General features: G+C 31.0%; 1 protein-coding gene across 2 annotated transcripts in view; it reads right to left on the bottom strand.

Annotated features, from left to right (window-relative positions):
• igsf9b (immunoglobulin superfamily, member 9b) overlaps positions 1–18315 on the bottom strand; it is a 64935-nt gene that overhangs the window by 27709 nt on the left and 18911 nt on the right. For both annotated transcript variants that reach the window (XM_051117889.1, XM_051117888.1), the window contains exon 3: positions 15247–15453. In XM_051117889.1, the coding sequence (XP_050973846.1) occupies positions 15247–15453 (207 nt within the window). The remainder of the gene's footprint in view (positions 1–15246; positions 15454–18315) is intronic.

The raw sequence follows: 18315 nt of genomic DNA on the forward strand, positions 1-18315 counted from the left end.
AAAAAAAAAAAAAAAAAAACCTAAATGCTGCTAAATGCACAATAAAATAAAATAAAATAATAAATAAAAAAAAGTATATATAAAAAAAATGAAAAATAAATACATAAATAAATAAAAGCTAAATTTCTCACACTTTTCTTTTACAGTGCTGGATGGTTTTAAATGTTTTTACTGCTCGACAGCCAACCCAGCGTGCTGACAGACCCTAATTTCTGACATCCTGTCCTGCCATGCATTTTTCTTTCCAGCAACTCTTCTATGGACTAGTCTATTTTGCTTTCCATTCCCAAAATATTTTTATTTTTTTCCATAAAACCAACAGCATCAGCTCTACAATCTGAGCGGATGAGTCAATACGCACACACTTTTTTGTGTCTTTTAACAAACTGCTGTATAAATCACAATAATGCATGGCTTTGGCATACTGCTTTATTCAAATGTTTTCCTACTGCTGTCTAATCACACATTACTGAGTTTTGTAACGTCTGACTGATGTTCGATGGAGAGTAATATGCAGCTCATATGAGCAGCAGTCAGCTTCTCTGGCTGTGGGTGGTACGCGAGTCTGCCAAAAGATCTTCTCCACGTGGTTCTGGGATTCTGACACTGGCTTTTGAAAACCCCCTGGCCCTGAACTCCCTCAGCATACAGGTCTGAAACTCTCATCCTTATTTCACTCCGGGGTACTGTGGGCCATGTTTCGTCTCCTTTGAAAACTGTTGGACGAGTCATTTTTCAACGACGAGAGAGAATGTGCTGCTATGAGCATAAAGCACCTCCAAGGGAAAGACACTGGTCACCCCGCTGACCTAAACCAACTGAGATTTTTTATTTTTTTAATTAGAATAATAACTCAGCGTCTGCACATACTATCAGAAATGAACCACACACTTCTAACACACTTCACACTTCTAAAATTCTAACAGCAACAAGTATATGTTTGTTTAGAATTCTCTCTCAAACTCTATCAATTACGATTTTAATTCTTTAATGGTAAACCGTTCTGTTTGTTGCCATCTTTGCTCACAAGTGCTCACTAGAGCCAACTGCCTGAGCTGTAAATGTCCTGTGACTAATGAGCTGCGAGAAATTAACAACAATAACACTGGTTGACACTGGTTGATTTAAACTACAAGACCAAACACAGTTTCAGATCCGTTGCTAGTAATAAACAGTAAATAAATAAATCAACAAATAATAGTTATTTTAGTATCAGTAAGATACAATTATAGTTTTATACAATATTTAGAATTTTCTTTTATTTTTAGATTTTTAATTTAAGTAACAATAAAATTAGTTTTATTACTGTTTATGTCAGTTTTAGTTATTAGTTAAACGAAACTAAGAAGTTTAAGGTTTGTTTTTTCCCCCAGGTAAAGTTGATTTTATAACAAGTAAAAAAAATGTTTTAATTTTAGTTAACTATAAAAACTTTGACATAAAAATTACAATTTTTTATTATACATTTTTATATTATTAAAAATAAAAAATAAATAAAAAAAATTAAAAGAACAAATTAACATTGAAATAAAACTAATGACATAAGTATTAACATTTTAAATATTACTAAATATTTAAATTATAAAATAAATTATGAATACATTTAAATTAACAATTCAATATTTAAAATAAAATGTGCAAATATTAACTTTTAAAATATCAAATCATATTTAAATTAACCCATTAAAAATAAAATAAAATAAAATAAAACATCACACCGTGTATTTATAATATAATATTAGCTAAAAACTATAAAGACAAATTTTGGTAGCAAACATAAAGCTAAATTCTGCTTTGCACAATAAAAAATAAATAAAACAAATAATAAAAAAGTTAAATGCTGTTTTGCACAATTAAATAAATAAATACAGTTAAAATAAAATAAAAAATAAAATATTTATTCATATTATTTTATTTATTTATTAAATATAATATTAGTCATATTTTTTCCAGTTAAATTTTATTTTATTTCAAGTAACAGAAACAAAAAAGTTTGATAGTTTTAGTTTTAGTTAACTAAAATAACATAAAATAAAACATCACACTGTGTAGTTATAATATAATATTAGCTAAAAACTATAAATAAAAAGTTTGCTAAAAATCATAAAGCTAAATTCTGCTTTGCACAATAAAATAAAATAAAATAAATAAAATAAAATAATAAGAGTTAAATTCTGCGTTCCACAACAAAATAGATAAATAAATAAACACTGTTAAAATAAAATAAAATAAATAAAATATTTATTAATATTATTTTATTTATTAGTTATATTAGTTATATGTTTTTTTTTCAGTTAAAGTTTATTCTATTTCAAGTAACACAAAAAGTTTTAGTTTTAGTTAACTAATAACAAATGTAAATCTTTACATTTTAATTAATTTATCATTCATTTTTTATATTTTTAATCTAAATTAACAATATTAAAAAAAGTAAATAAATTTAAACAAACAAATAAACATTTGCAATAAAACATAAATTACTTAAATATTATAATTTCACACATTACCAACATATTTAAATAAAATAAAATAAAATAAAATAAAATAAAATAAAATAAAATAAAATAAAATAAAATAAAATAAAATAAAATAAAATAAAACAAACAAACAAAAAAAGGCATTGGCAAAACATCACAATGTGTAGTTATAACATAATATTATCTATAAACTATAAATAAAAAATAAAATAACTGGCATATCATCTTCTTAAATGCTTTAATTTTTTGTAAAGCTGCTTTGCAATGATTTGTATCATTAAAGGGCTATATAAATAAATCTGAATTTAACTGAATTAAAATGCAAATGTCTTTACTAAATGTCTGTAAATAGAGGAAGATGCTTTTTGCTTCCAGACTGTGTAGTTACAACATCTACCACCGGCCAAACAGTGACCCTCTTGGTGACACCCTAAGATTTCCACTGTCCCCATCTGGCCACCCCATTAAAAATTTCCCTGGGGCGTCACCGCTAGCGAAGCGCTCTCTGCGGGTGGCCTCTTCCGCTGTCCGGCTGTGGAAAGCAAACATGTAGCGTTCAGTTTAGTTTAGCCTACTCTATCTTTCCCATGTTGTTTTGTTCACGCTGATCTTTTCCATCCCTCGCTGCTAAAGCGGAGGGATAACCTCTCTATTGTCCGCGGGCAACGGAAAGCCCCGCGACTGTCGCAGCTGCACCACTCGCCGTCCCGTTCGTGAATACAACCAGAATGTGTCACAAAATAACACACGGCACCTACGGAGAAAGACGGATTGTATTGAGAAAGGCCTTGAACTTGTTTTTCTTTGTGTGAGTTGAAGGATGACAGGGCCCTGCTGCATTATGGGATGTGTTTTGATTTGAATACAATCACACGTCTGGGTTGGGGGGTGAACGGATCCCCTGCCCTATCAGCTTTTAACCCCCTTTCGCTGAAACACCCCCCCTCCAGCCACGATAATCGCTTGAAGCCTCTATGAATAGCTCTTTGTCGTGGGATAGATTACAGTTAACGCTGTCCTTGTTGCTCTCCGTCTGGCAGGCTTTAGTCCTCGTCCCACAGATCAGGCCAGGGGTAGAGACTCACGGGATAATGCTTGAGCCCTGAAGGCACAGATCAATAGAGCAAACGTTTTACTGCCACCAATTTCAACCAGCTATTGCTAAACGAACAGCATGGATTATTGGGAAACCCTTTAAATGGCTCTAGATGTCACTTGGTAACATATAACGCTGATCCAGAGCTTTGGAATGTCTTAATGTGTATGTGCTAGTAAATGATTGGCTGGAGAAAAACCCATGTAAAAGTTCAAGCAAAAGTGTCTCAAGTGCAAACATCTCAGCTGATCATTTATGAGCTTTTAACGCGTTTTTTACACTAAGGCTGCATTTATTTGATTAAAAATGCAGTAAAATCAGTAATATTGTGAAAAAGTATTATGATTTAAAATGAATCCTTTTTAATTTAATATATTTTAAAATATAATTTATATCTGTGATTAAAGTTGAATTTTCAGCATCATTACTGCAGTCTTCAATGTCACATGATCCTTCAGAAATCATTCTAATATGCTGATTTGCTGCTCAAGAAACATTTCTTATCTTGAAAACAGATGTTAAGTTCATAATATTTTAGAATTGGATTTTATTTTTAGATTTTAGTTTGTATTTTTTTATTTTTTTTAAGTTTATTTTTAAGTACATTTTATTTCAAGTTACAAAAAAAAATGTTTTATGGTTTTAGTTAACTATAATAACTCTGATGTAAAATAGTTTAGTCTTTTTTTAAATCAGTCAGTTTTTACATTATTAATATAAATTAACAATATTTAAAAAATATTAATAATTTACTTAATAACTGACATAAAATGTAAAAGACAATAATATAAAATTATTAAAATATTACCAAAATATTTGAATTATAAAATGAATTAACTTTAGTACATTTAAATTAACAATTTAATATTTAAAATAAAATATAGTTTAAATATTAACCTTTTATAAATATTAATATTTATAAATATTAAATCACATTTAAATGAACAAATTAAAAATAATAAGATAAAACAAGATAATAAGACAAAATAATATAAAATAAAATAAAATAAAAATAAAAATTCAATTTATTCCTGTGATAAAAGCTGAATTCAGCAGTGTTTATTTCAGTTTTTTTATTAGTTAAACTAAATTAAATAAGTTTTATTTCAAGTAACAAAAAATGTTTTATGGCTTTAATTTAAGTTAATTATAATTTAGACTTTTACATTATTTTTTATATTCAATATATATATACACATTTGAAATAAAACATGTATGACATAAATATTGACATTTTAAATATTACAAAATATTTAAATTATTAAATAAATTAACATTAACATTACATTTAAATTCACAATACAATATTTAAAATAAAATATACATAGTCTAAATCTAATCATTTTAAATATTATTCAAATCATATTAAATATTACTTTGGTCAATACAATTGTCTAAAATCAGCAAATTCTACTCTGTACTTTTCATGCATGAGGAAGTAGTTTCAGGAGTTAAAAGCAGGTATAAAATCTCCCAGTGGAGAAGAAGTCAAGTATGGTGATCCTAATCCTACGGACCTGCGGAGTAAAATTGGTCTGATCTGGTTCCTTGATGCCCTAGATTAAACCCACGTCTTTGTTTGAGGCAGCCCTTCTTCTTCTAAGACTCTGGGAACATGATATCCCTAGTTTCTTTGCTCTTTTTTTTTTTTTTTTTTTTGAGAAAGAAGACTACACCTGTTCAGTTTGAGCAGAAAGACAGGTTTCAGGGTAAACTCAAAGTCTTCCGTCTACGTTTTTTTGCCATTGTTTCATAGCACTGATTAAACACTTGAAGATACCTAGACTTGAGTTGAGGAATGTAAGAAATGCGAAACCAAAACCAGTGCAAACCAAAGGTTAAGCAAAGGTAACGTGACTTTGCCTTTGAATAGATGTGGCGATGAAAGGGCTGATCGGTGAAAAGCTGATGGGGGAGGAGATCACATGAATGAAGAGACTGACCACTGCATGTCGTATATAGTAGATACAGGGAATGAAACTGCTTTTGATTGTAAAACTTCTACGAGATTTAGAGATTTACAGGGACAACTGACATAGATTATGTAAATAACATTATGCTAACTTTACATCACAAAAAAAAAAACCAAAACAAAAATGAAAAAATCCTTATTTGTTTATTTTATGCTACTTTTTTACTGTATTGTGTATGAATTAACTTAACAATATATATATATATACTATTTGTTTAAGGTTAATTATTTGTTACTCATTGTCATGGACCATACATATATATAAATATAGACAGATAGATAGATAGATAGATAGATAGATAATCATCTGCATTTTCATTAGATATTTATAAAAAATGCTTATATGCTTAATTAAAATGTATATTGTATGCTTAATAAACAGAATATATATATATATATATATATATATATATATATATATATATATATGTTTAATAAACATTATACATATACATATATACACACACACACACATACACACACACATATATATATATATATATATATATATATATATTTTATTAAATGTACAATATACATCAATTTACATAAATGTAGACATTCAATTAAGCATAAGCATTTTTTTTTTTTATAAATATCTATTATAAATACCTAATATCTAATATCTAATATCTCTCTCTCTCTCTCTCTCTATATATATATAAGAGAAAAAAAAAATCGGATAAGCATCAAAACAATCCCCTACCGTATTGCAACGCACCAAAGCAGTCAATACAGCGCAGTCAAGAATAACTGAAAGAGGTTGCCAGCTTTACTAAGCTGTGGACGAGCTTTTGACTCTTGAATCTGGCGATGATTCCCGTTTTAAGTGTCAGCTGACAGCCTTTCATTTTTAACCAAATGTGCACGCTGCTTTTCTGATTTTCCGTGTCTTTTTCCCGTGTCACGTGAAATGTATCCGTTTTGATTCGTTGTTACTAAAGGTGGAACAAGTTAAGAAAAAATGAACGATCAGTTGTGGGACTATTTTGTCATAAATCGCATATTACTCATTCCTGAACTTTGCCCTGCATTGCAGCGCGAGCCCGACGGGCCCCGATTTTTTTACGCCCCTAGGGCCGGGCTTCGGCCAATTTTCACGTCACAGTTCAGACGCGGGACGGGCTTCGGCCCTGTTTTAGGCTTCTTTTTATTTTTATATTTTAGACATCCACCAAATATGGCGATGAAAAAAAAATCCGCGCTGCTGGAAACAACACTTTTGCTTTCACTTTCTATACCAGGCTCGGAAGGCGTTTAGTGTCTCCGTCAGCAGCAGCAGTGAGCGCGCCTTCAGCTCAGCTGGAACAGTTCCGCGTTTAAGCGCACGCAATAGGCTAAAGCTTGCCACAAAGCACAGGCAAAAGTTATTACCATGAATGTGTCGGGGGAAATAGTAAAGAGATTTTTAAATTATTCATTAATAAACTACTGTTTTCTGAGTCAGTGTTGCAAGGATGAAGTTGCCGATCCTGACTCGCCATCTCCTCTTTGGATGCGCCTTTAGAGAGAAATGTATCCTTAAAGATTACATAATGAAATCGTTTTTCTTTTCGATTTGCTTCATTTCGTTAAGTTATAATTTAAAGCTTTCCATAGATATATGTATCACGTCTGTGAGTTATGTATTCGATGAGTTTCGGTTCATTTTTGTGAAGCGCTCCTGTTGAGACCACAGACAGCATATCATGTTTGCTTTCTTCATGTTAGAAGCACCATTTGCAACGTTTTGGTGATATTGTGAGTGCATGCACACAAATAAAAGTAGACCCTTTACAGTTTGGAATGATGTATTATTCTTACTTTTATCAGCAAAAATGACGGAATATTTAAAATGGTTGCCACTGAAAAAAATGCAAGTGATCGCGCTGGCGCCTCCATGTCCTGCAAAGCGGTTTTAGCTTCCACACAAATGATTGAATATGCGCCTAAAAACTAACATTGATTTATATTTGAACTGTTTTATATCTATATATATTTTATTTTAGGCAAGTCGTGATGATTTCAGAAGGCAAAATTGATCAAACAGACTATGATCAGTCTTCCGCTGGCCGCTTTGTCGTTACTTTAAAAAACAAAAACTTATATTTAACGAACAAAAATAAAAATGCTTCAAAACGTTTAAATTAACTTGATAAAAAACGAAATATAATCACTTCGCCATTGCATACAAAACTGGACTATTTTAATAGCTGGAACAGTAGTATAAGCGGTTTTGGGAGAAGAGGGCTCGGGTCGGACTCGGGCCGGGAATTCTGCTAAGCTGTCGGACAAGAGCCGGGCGAAGAACGAATCCAGCATAAATATGCAGATGTCATCCCGAGACATTGCACCATATAAAACGAACGTTTCATACAAATTCTGAACGGATTATAGCCTAGAAAGTGCGCAAAGCTCGCTCACTTTATTATCACGTATAAAAGCGTCACTCATCTCAGTTCATCGCGATCTCACAAGTGCTGTTATAATCAATGAAGCTCTCTACACTGCACAATGAGTCTGGCTATTTTGCCAGATCTTCAGTTGCTTTTGCTTTCGTTTGAGGGCATTTAGCACCGTCTAGTACCTCCGTACATCCGGGCCTGGGCATGGCAAACCGCTCCAATTGCAGTGTGGCTGACAACGGGGACTAACCATCTGGGGGGGCAACTGCCCCCCTTTGCCCCCCCCTAATGTCGCCCATGACTGTATGTATGTATGTATGTATGTATGTATGTATGTATGTGTGTGTGTGTATATATATATATATATATATATATATACACACACACACACACACACACATACACATACAATAAACACACACAATTACTAATAAATATCAAAAATTGATTTTATTCTGCATTCTGATTATTTATTTAGAAAAATGCTTATACGCTTAATTAGAATATCTATATTTATATTGATGTATACCATATTTAAAAAAAAAATTATAAATAAAAAAAGTGTATATATATATATATATATAGTCAAAATACAGAACATATATACACACACACAAAATACTAACAATCGAAAAATTATAAATTAACATTTAATATTTATTCATTAATTTATGTACACTTTAAAAATAGGGCAAAACGTACTGTATTAATATGAAAAAAAATTCTGTATTTATAGTTCATTTCTTGTAATTATTATTATTATTATTATTATTATTTTTTTTATAGTTGTTTTACTTGTATTTTAAATTTTGCTCTCCATTGTGTTGAGATTTAGGGTTAACATAAATGTCCGTAAAATTACCTGATAATATTCTGGCAATATCCTGATATCCCAGGTATTAATATGCGTAAGCATTAACATTACTGTCCCTATAAGATCAGTGAGGACGCACATGCACTTCAAATTTTGTGCACTTTGCATTCAAAATGCTCAAACAAGTCTTCTGATCCCAAATAACTCAAGAAGTTCACTTTGAAAAGAGCGAAAGTTTCTAAAGAGAAAAAAAAAATCCCACAGACAGAGCTATAGCAGCATGTTGCCCTGCATCTTGTGGTTTTATCATACGGCTCTCCCTCAGGGGGGTCGTTCCCTAATTTCCTCACGAGGCAGGAAGTGAGGGCGCATTTGATCAGATCTTCTTAGACTAACGGCTCCTGACAGCACAGGCCGAGCGTTCAAGATCCACACCACACATGCTGAACTCTGCAGATCCAGCGTAATCTGACATAATTGAAAGTGTAACAGAATATTGAGCTGGAAATAAACATGCTGAGCAAACATTAGCGTTAGTGAACAGTAAGAAACAAAGTAGCCATAAGAAACCAAGTAGCAATAACCCCTACCAACCTGGCAACCACAAAGCATCATGAACACCATTCACATCTGTGTAATAATTATAGATGAGAACAACCATTCCACTTAAACACCCATTAAGCTGATCTGCATGAGTTGTTCTGGTATTTTTACGACCAGGTTTGTGTTACACAACTTCCCTGTCATGGAAACATTGACTGATTCCTCTCACGTGCCTCGACTAAAGCAGACGGGTACGGGGAAAGTACTAAAATTAAAACAAAGATGGTCTTCCTTCACTTCGTGAGGGTTTTGTGGGCAACGTGCCACAGCTGTCAGCATTTTGCCATCCCAGCCTATCTCAGCCAAACCGAGACCTGATCAAAGTGGTCTAACGACCCAAGAATGCAATTAGCTCTCACGCTAATCTGAAATTCAGCAAATATCTTATCCACCGATTGGAAACTTCAACATGGCACTTCTTGGCTTGGATTTGGAGTCAGCAGCAATGGATGCAGCGCACATAGACGCTGACTAAAGTACAAAAAAATTTTTTTCTAGTGGTCCAAATTAACAGATATTAACATTTGACATATTTAAACTATTTTTAAAAATTAAAAATATTTAGATACACTTATAATTTAAATAAGGCTAAACATAAACATTTACCTTATTAGAATTATTTTTAAACTATTACATTATAAATAGAATTTAAATATAAATGTAACATATTCCATATATATTACAGACATTCTACATAAAATTAAAGAACCAATAATAGAATGATGTTTAGATTATATAAAATATAATAATTAAATATTAAATTATATAAAATATAAAAATAAAATTATAAAAGTTATTAAAAATGTAAATAAAAAAAAAAAAAAAAAATATATATATATATATATATATATATATATATATATATATATATATATATATATATATGTATAAAATATATTATATTAATTGTTACAACTACACATTTAACATTTCATATAATATCATTTTATAGTAATAATAACATTACCATATAATGATAATAATAAAAATGTAATCACATTTAAAAATTAAAATTATATATAAAAAAATATACCATACCATATAATAATAATAATAATAATAATAATGTAATTCTATTTAACAATTTAAATTATATTAAAAAAAAAAAAAATCATTATACCATATACACATATATATACACGTGTTCACCAATTTTTTTGTAATAAAAATCTTAATTATCTTATTTTTCTTTTCTAATAAAAGCGTGACAGTTTTGCTGCAGAACTATATTTAGAGATGAGCAGGTCAGGTTTTATCTTGTCATTCGTGGTGTGAGGTTTAGCAGTGCGGTCTGGGAATGTTATATCCTTCAGTCTTTAATTTGAGAGGGGAAATACATCAGATTCAAAGCCATGAGATGCTTCAACTGTTGCCAGACATAAGAGTCAAATTAAACACAGATGCAGCTTAGAGAGAGACAGAGACGAACGAACAGGCGATTTCTTTCTTTCCCTGATGTTCCTTTCTCATTATTGACTATGATTTGTCAATGTTTGTTTCATGGAATCAGGAAGTAATCTGCTTTTTCCACAATTTCATCCTTTGCCCTTCTTTAACCCGTGACTCACCATCTAAACACCACAGAACAAATCTTAATTGATTTTGCATTAGTTTCCTCCAGGGTGCTGATAGACACCATAGTGCCAGGTCAAGACACAGAGGGGCTCGTCTGAGAAACACATGCTCCTCCTGACAATCACAGCACATCCCATTGGGAAAAGATGGAAATTTCCATTTGATCTCCTATCAAAACCTATTCAAGTGAAACAAACCCAGACCACACCAGAACTGATGTCAGCGATACTGTGGTGATACTATGGTACAGATATGATATCAGACGTACACTCAATATCTGGACATGGATATGGTACTTCAAAGCAAAAACCTACTGATAATGTTTTTTATGACCCATAATATAAGCAATTTTAAGTAAACAATAAGCAGATAATATCTAACAATAATATCTAATCATTAGACTACAACAAAAAACATACAACAGTAAGAATGAAGAAAATACTTCAATACTAAAAAATACAAAATGTAAATTATAATTTATATTAGAATTATGTTTAAACGAATAAATTATATAAAGTAATATATTATATTAAATATATTATTTACATATTATACCACTAAAACTATTTTTTTAATAATAAAAATAATTTGTTTTAAATAAAAAATGTATTAGTTGTTATGTACTGAAACTATGTAAAGAATGTTAAAATATTTAGATATAGATATAGTAATTTAAATAATAATATTAATAATACTATAATAATATAAAACATTAAGTATAATTTTTATTAGAATTATTTTAAACTAATAAATTATATATAAAATGTAAATATATTACTTATTTACTTATACTATATGATATATTTACTTATATATTATTTACACATTACACCACTAAAAATATAAAAAATAAATAAAATTAATTAATTAATTAATGTATGTTTTAATTAAAAAACTTATTAGTTTTTATGTATTGAAACTATTTAAATAATGTTAAAATATTTAGATATAGTTATAATAATTAAAATAAAAATACTAATGATACTATAATAATATAAATATGAATTATAATTTATATTAGAATTATTTTAAACTAACAAATTATTATATATAAAATTTAAACATATTACTTATTTACTTATTCTGTGTGATATTATTTACTTATATATTATTTACACATTATACCACTAAAAATATAAAAATAAAAATAAAATAAAATAATTTATGTTTTAATTAAAAAACGTATTAGTTTTTATGTATTGAAACCATTTAAACAATGTTAAGATATTTAGATATAGTTATAATAATTAAAAATATATATATTACTAACACTAGAATAATATGTGTGTGTGTATGTATATAGACATAAAATGATATAAAATAACATAAGAATAATAATTTAAGTAAAGTAAAAAGTATTTAAGTAAAAAATATATATTAATAAAATAAAATATATTTAATGAAGTTAATACTTTTTAATATTTAAAAAAAATTCTTATATATTATTATGTTATATATTTATTAGAAATAAATTATATAATAAAATTAAAGAACCAATCATAGAATGATATATTTTATTATTATATAAAATAATAAAGAGCTTTTTAAATTAAGTAAAAATGTTTATTATTAATATATATTAATGAAATTCTATTTTTAAATTAAAGTACTCATATTTTTTTATATTAAAATACTTAGTAACATTATAGCACTATAGCAGATTTCATATAACATAATATATTTAATAAGATGCACACACGCGCACACAAGCAACAGGAAGAATCAATAATAAAATTGATATTAAAGTGTAGAAAAAATATAAGTCAAACCAATTATCTGTCCATCACTACTTCAAAAAAATACCGTAGTGAATGTCCAGAAAACCATGGTCATATATGGATTTGTTTAAGTTATTTCAGTAGGCTGGCTGTGATGTCACTTATTGTCTTTTGCAGGCTGACACAATGATGGTACAGCATCCCGTATAAATCCATTATTCCCACACCTTCTGTCTATTCTTAAATCAGTCCTGAAAAACAATTTTCTCCCTTACTGGGTCAAACCCACTGGATCCCGGCGGAGACACACGGCCCGCTTCAGTTTAACCCCAAATGTTCTTAATCCAGGGTCCCGCTCAATACCCACGACCCCCACGGGCCGTAACGTCTGCGCACCCCTCCTCCCCATCCGTCCCCCTTTCTCTCCACATTCATTATTGCCTGCGCCCCCTTCTCTTTTCTCCCTCCAGCATCTCCAGCAATCGCAGACACACACACACTCTACATAATTACAGGGCACTTGTTTGGGTGGGTCATTTATATGGGGATATTCGTTTAACAACACAATGCCCCTCCCCCTTCAATAAATTCCAGAGCACGACCCCTCCTTCAGTTGCACCGGGGCGAATGGCTGTATTTACTCCGCCAAGCACCTCTCCGGGAACGAGTAAAGCACCCCAAACAGCCTTGAAAGTTGTTTCAAGGAAACTCTTGGTGAATTGCCCGGGAAATCAGCCTTTTCCAGGCCTTGTGTCGGCACCTTTTGGAGAAACAACAACAGGAACTATCGTAGGCTATTGAGTGGACGAAGGCTGTGGCCTCCAGAGTCTAAACAAGTGATTGTAAAACTGAGCACCCCATAGTCTTTCCTAACAATAGCAATAAACCTTTAGACAGCTTTCAGTAACCAAGCAGTAAAAATCCAGCTGTATCTGAGAAGCCTGCCTGGAAAACGAAGCTATACAAAATTATACGAAATTATACAACTCAACCAAATCTGAAATTCTGTCATTAATTTTTCAGCTTCATGACATTCTAAACCAGATTATTTTATAGTGTTTTTTTTAATTGTTAAATACTCAATATATTTTAATATTAAACATAAGTTACATTTGAAAATAAATATTACTATTTCTTATTTTAAGTATTTTTATTGCATAATGATAATAATAGTAGTAAAAAAATAAATAAAAGGATACTGACAATAACAGAATAATAATAATAATAATTTATTATTATTATTATTTAGTAATAATTACATTATAATTATTAATAATATTACGTAAGTAATAATAATATTAATAGTTATTTTTATTATGATTATTAGTCATACTGACATATTCAGAATGTTACCACTATAATAATATTAATAATAATAATAATAATTATTATTATTATTATTAATCATATAATTATTAATAGCATTATATATTAATAATTAATAATAACAATGTATTATTATTATTAATACTACTACAACATAGTCATACTGATATATATTTACAATTGTTTTAGCCATTATTACTACTATTATTATTATTATTAGTATTACTAAACATTTTAAAATAATTAACAACAACAATTAATTATTACATAATCATATATTCAGTTTTTAGCCACTAATATTATTATTTCTTAATATTAACATACTACTACTACTACAACTAATAATAATAATAATAAATAATAAATTATTATTGTTGTTGTTGTTAATAATTATTATTGTTATTACATTACATTGTTATTATTATAATTACTCACAGTAGTTAATTAATATGAACAATAGCAATATATTCAATATATTTATTATTTAAAAACAAATATTAATATTTCTTATTTTAAGTATTTTTATTTAGTAATAATTATAAAAGTAATAAAATAAAAAATACTAACAACATTATTATTATTATTATTATTATTATTATTATTATTTATGTTATTACATTACGTGATATTATTATTATTAATAATAGTAGCAATTAATATGATTAATTAACAATTGCAATATATTCAATGTACTTTTTATTTTAAAAGAAATATTACTATTTCTTATTTTAGTATTATTAGTATTTTTATTTAGTAATTACAACAGTAATAAATTAAAAGAATACTAACAATAACATTATTATTATTATTTTTATTAATCATTATATAATAATTAATAATTATTATTTGTAGTAATAGTAGTAGTAGTAGTAATTGTTATATAATGATTATTAATAATTAATATAATTAATTAACAATAACAATAGTACTAATGTACAACAGTAATTAGCAATATTAACTAATAATGTTATTAATAAAATAATAACATTTATAATTATTATTATTATTATATAACAACAATAACAACTTGTATTATTATTATTATTATTACTGTTATTATTATTACACATTTTTAGGCACAGTTTTTTTATGATAAATTGTGCAGTGCTATTTGACTTTAATAAAATGAAATCATAAACATTACTGTGAGCTCCAAAGACAAAGCACATAAAAACCAAACCCATAAAAGTCTAACGGCCGCATCACTTCCTCTGTGTCCTCTGGCAGAGTCTCTCCTGCAGGACTAATGGAAAACTGATTTATGAGTGCAGTGACGCTCACCTCTGTAGTTGGGATGCACTCGTGGGGTGTAGCTGCCGAACTTGATGAGGATGGGGACGTTGTATCCCAGCCGGACCCACTCCACCACATGTAAGGGAAACAGATTTGGAGTAGTGGCCCCTTCTGATGGAGGTGTCAGACTGCAGCCCAACTCAGCAAAACCCCCGACTCTTGCCCGCACCACCGACTCAGCGCTCACAGAAAGACCTGACGAACACAAGCATACAACCTTACACGTCAACTCAAGAACAATTAGGCTCTTCCTTGCTGGAAAGACTGTCTTAGTGATGGTTGTGTGCCTATCCAGACTGATTTTTCACTGGTTTAGAGCTGGTTCAGAAGTATTTATGCAGGTTTGCCCTGGTCAACACTTATTTTTTTACTTACTTAGTTTTTATGCTGACTAGTGCTGGTCTAGACAGATTTAGGCTGGTTAGTGGTGGTTTTGTGCTGCTGTAGACTGATTTATGTTGGTTTAGAGCTAGTTGAGATAAATATGTGGGTTGGTGCTGGTCTTGACTGGTCTAGACTGCTGGTTAGTGATGTCTTTGAGCTGATCCAGAAAGATTTATTCTTGTTTAGAAGTGGTCTAGATAATTTCTGCTGGGTCGTGCCTGTCTAGACTGATTTAGGCTGGTTTAGCTTTGGTTTTAAACTGGTCCAGATGGATTTCAGTTGGTTAGTGTTGGTTTAGACTGTTCTTGGCTGGTTAGCTTTGGTTTTGAACTGGTCCAGATGGATTTCTGTTGGTTCGTGCCTGTCTAGACTGATTTAGGCTGGTTTAGCTTTGGTTTTGAACTGGTCCAGATGGAGTTCTGCTGGTTACTACTGGTCTAGACTAATTTCTGCCGGTTAGAGGCGATTTTGAACTGATCCAGATTGATTTATTCTAATTTAGATTTGGTCCAGAAGTATTTCTGCTGATTAGTGCTGGTCTAGACTGATTTAGGATGGTTTAGAGCTAGTTTAGATAAATATATGTGGGTTGGTGCTGGTCTAGACTGGACTAGACTGCTGGTTAGTAGTGGCTTTGAGCCGATCCAGAATGATTTAGTCTTGTTTAGAATTGGTCTAGCAGGATTTCTGCTGGTTGGTGTCGGCCTAAACTGTTTATATAATTTATACTGGTTAGTGGTGGTTTTGAACTGGTCCAGATTGATTTAATCTAATTTAAATTTGGTTCAAATGAATTTCTGCTGTTTAGTGCTGGTCTAGGCTGATTTAGGCTGGTTAGTAGTGGCTTTGTGTTGCTGCAGACTGATTTATGTTGATTTAGAGCTAGTTCAGATAAATATATTTGGGTTGGTGCTGGTCTAGTCTGGTATAGGCTGTTGGTTAGTGGTGGCTTTGAGCTGATCGAGAAAGGTTTATTCTTGTTTAGAGCTGATTTCTGTTGGTTAGTGTTGGTTTAGACTGTTTTCCACTGGTTAGCTTTGTTTCTGAACTGGTCCAGATGGATTTCTGTTGGTCAGTGCTGGTTTAGACTGATTTAGGCTGGTTAGCTTTGGTTTTGAACTGGTCCAGGTGGATTTTTGTTGGTCAGTGTCGGTTTAGACTGATTTAGGCTGGCTAGCTTTGGTTTTGAACTGGTCTAAATGGATTTCTGTTGGTCAGTGCTGGTTTAGACTGATTTAGGCTGGTTAGCTTTGGTTTTGAACTGGTCCAGATGGACTTCTGCTGGTTAGTGCTGGTCTAGACTGATTTGGGCTGGTTAGTAGTGGCTTTGTGCTGCTGTAGACTGATTTATGTTGATTTAGAGCTAGTTTAGATAAATATATGTGGGTTGGTGCTGGTCTAGACTGGTATAGGCTGCTGGTTAGTGGTGATCCAGAAAGGTTTATTCTTGTTTAGAGCTGATCTATATGGATTTCTGCTGGTTAGTGCCTGCCTAGACTGATTTAAGCTGGTTAGCTTTGGTTTTGAACTGGTCCAGATGGATTTCTGTTGGTTAGTGTTGGTTTAGACTGATTTAGGCTGGTTAGCTCTGGTTTTAAACTGGTCTGGATGGATAACACTTGGCTAGTGTTGGTTTGGACTGATTTAGGCTGGTTAGTGGTGGTGTTTAACTGGTCCAGATTTATTTATTCCAATTTAGAGCTGATCTATATGGATTTCTGTTGGTTAGTGCTGGTCAGCTTTGGTTTGGAACTGGTCCAGATGGATTGCAGCTTGTTAGTGCTAGTCTAGACTGATTTAGGCTGGTTAGGTGGCTTTGTGCTGCTCCAGACTGATTTATGTTCGTTTAGAGCTAGTTCAGATAAATATATGTTGGTGGTGGTGGTGGTCTAGACTGTTGGTTAGTGCCTGCCTAGACCGATTTAGGCTGGTTAGCTTTGGTTTTGAACTGGTCCAGATGGATTTTTGCCAGTTTGTGCTAGTGTAGACTAATTTATGCTGGTTAGTGGTGGCTTTGAACTGGTCCAGATTTATTTGTTCAAATTTAGATTTGGCCCAGATGGATTTCTGCTGGTCTAGACTGATTTATGTTGGTTTAGAGCTAGTTCAGTTAAATGTATGCAGGTTAGTGCTGGTCTAGACCGATTTTTGCTGGTCCGCTGTGGTTTTGATCCGATCAAGATAGATTTATTTTGATTTAGGTTTGCTTAAGATGGATTTCTGCTGGTTAGTCCAGGTCTAGACTCATTTATGATGGTTAGTGATAGTTTTGAGCTGGTAAAGACAGTGAAAGAGCATAAGCATGCCAAGTTTGTTAGTTAGCAAAGCTTAGGTGGCAAACCTAGTTTTGAAGGCAATTATTATGGTCTTTTCAGCAGGGAGAGAAGTGGCTACAGTCATATGACAAGGCACTTATTTTGAGTAATGCAATTCAGAAACACAATTTAAGGTAAACTGATTTAGTTCTTAAAATAGTCAACAGAAAAACAATACATCACAAGGAACAAATAAACACATTGCATTTGTCATCTGACACGTTTTCTGTTTGCACTCACAGTGCATAGATCAAATCCAAAGGGTGTAAAACATCATTATTTGTCATCGGAGGCAAGTACTTCCTTTACAATGTGTACTTAATGATAAAACCAGCAGTTCTGATGTCCTGGAGAAAGC

The sequence above is a fragment of the Labeo rohita genome, chromosome 8 (genome assembly GCF_022985175.1).
Source record: "Labeo rohita strain BAU-BD-2019 chromosome 8, IGBB_LRoh.1.0, whole genome shotgun sequence".
Lineage (NCBI taxonomy): Eukaryota > Metazoa > Chordata > Actinopteri > Cypriniformes > Cyprinidae > Labeo > Labeo rohita.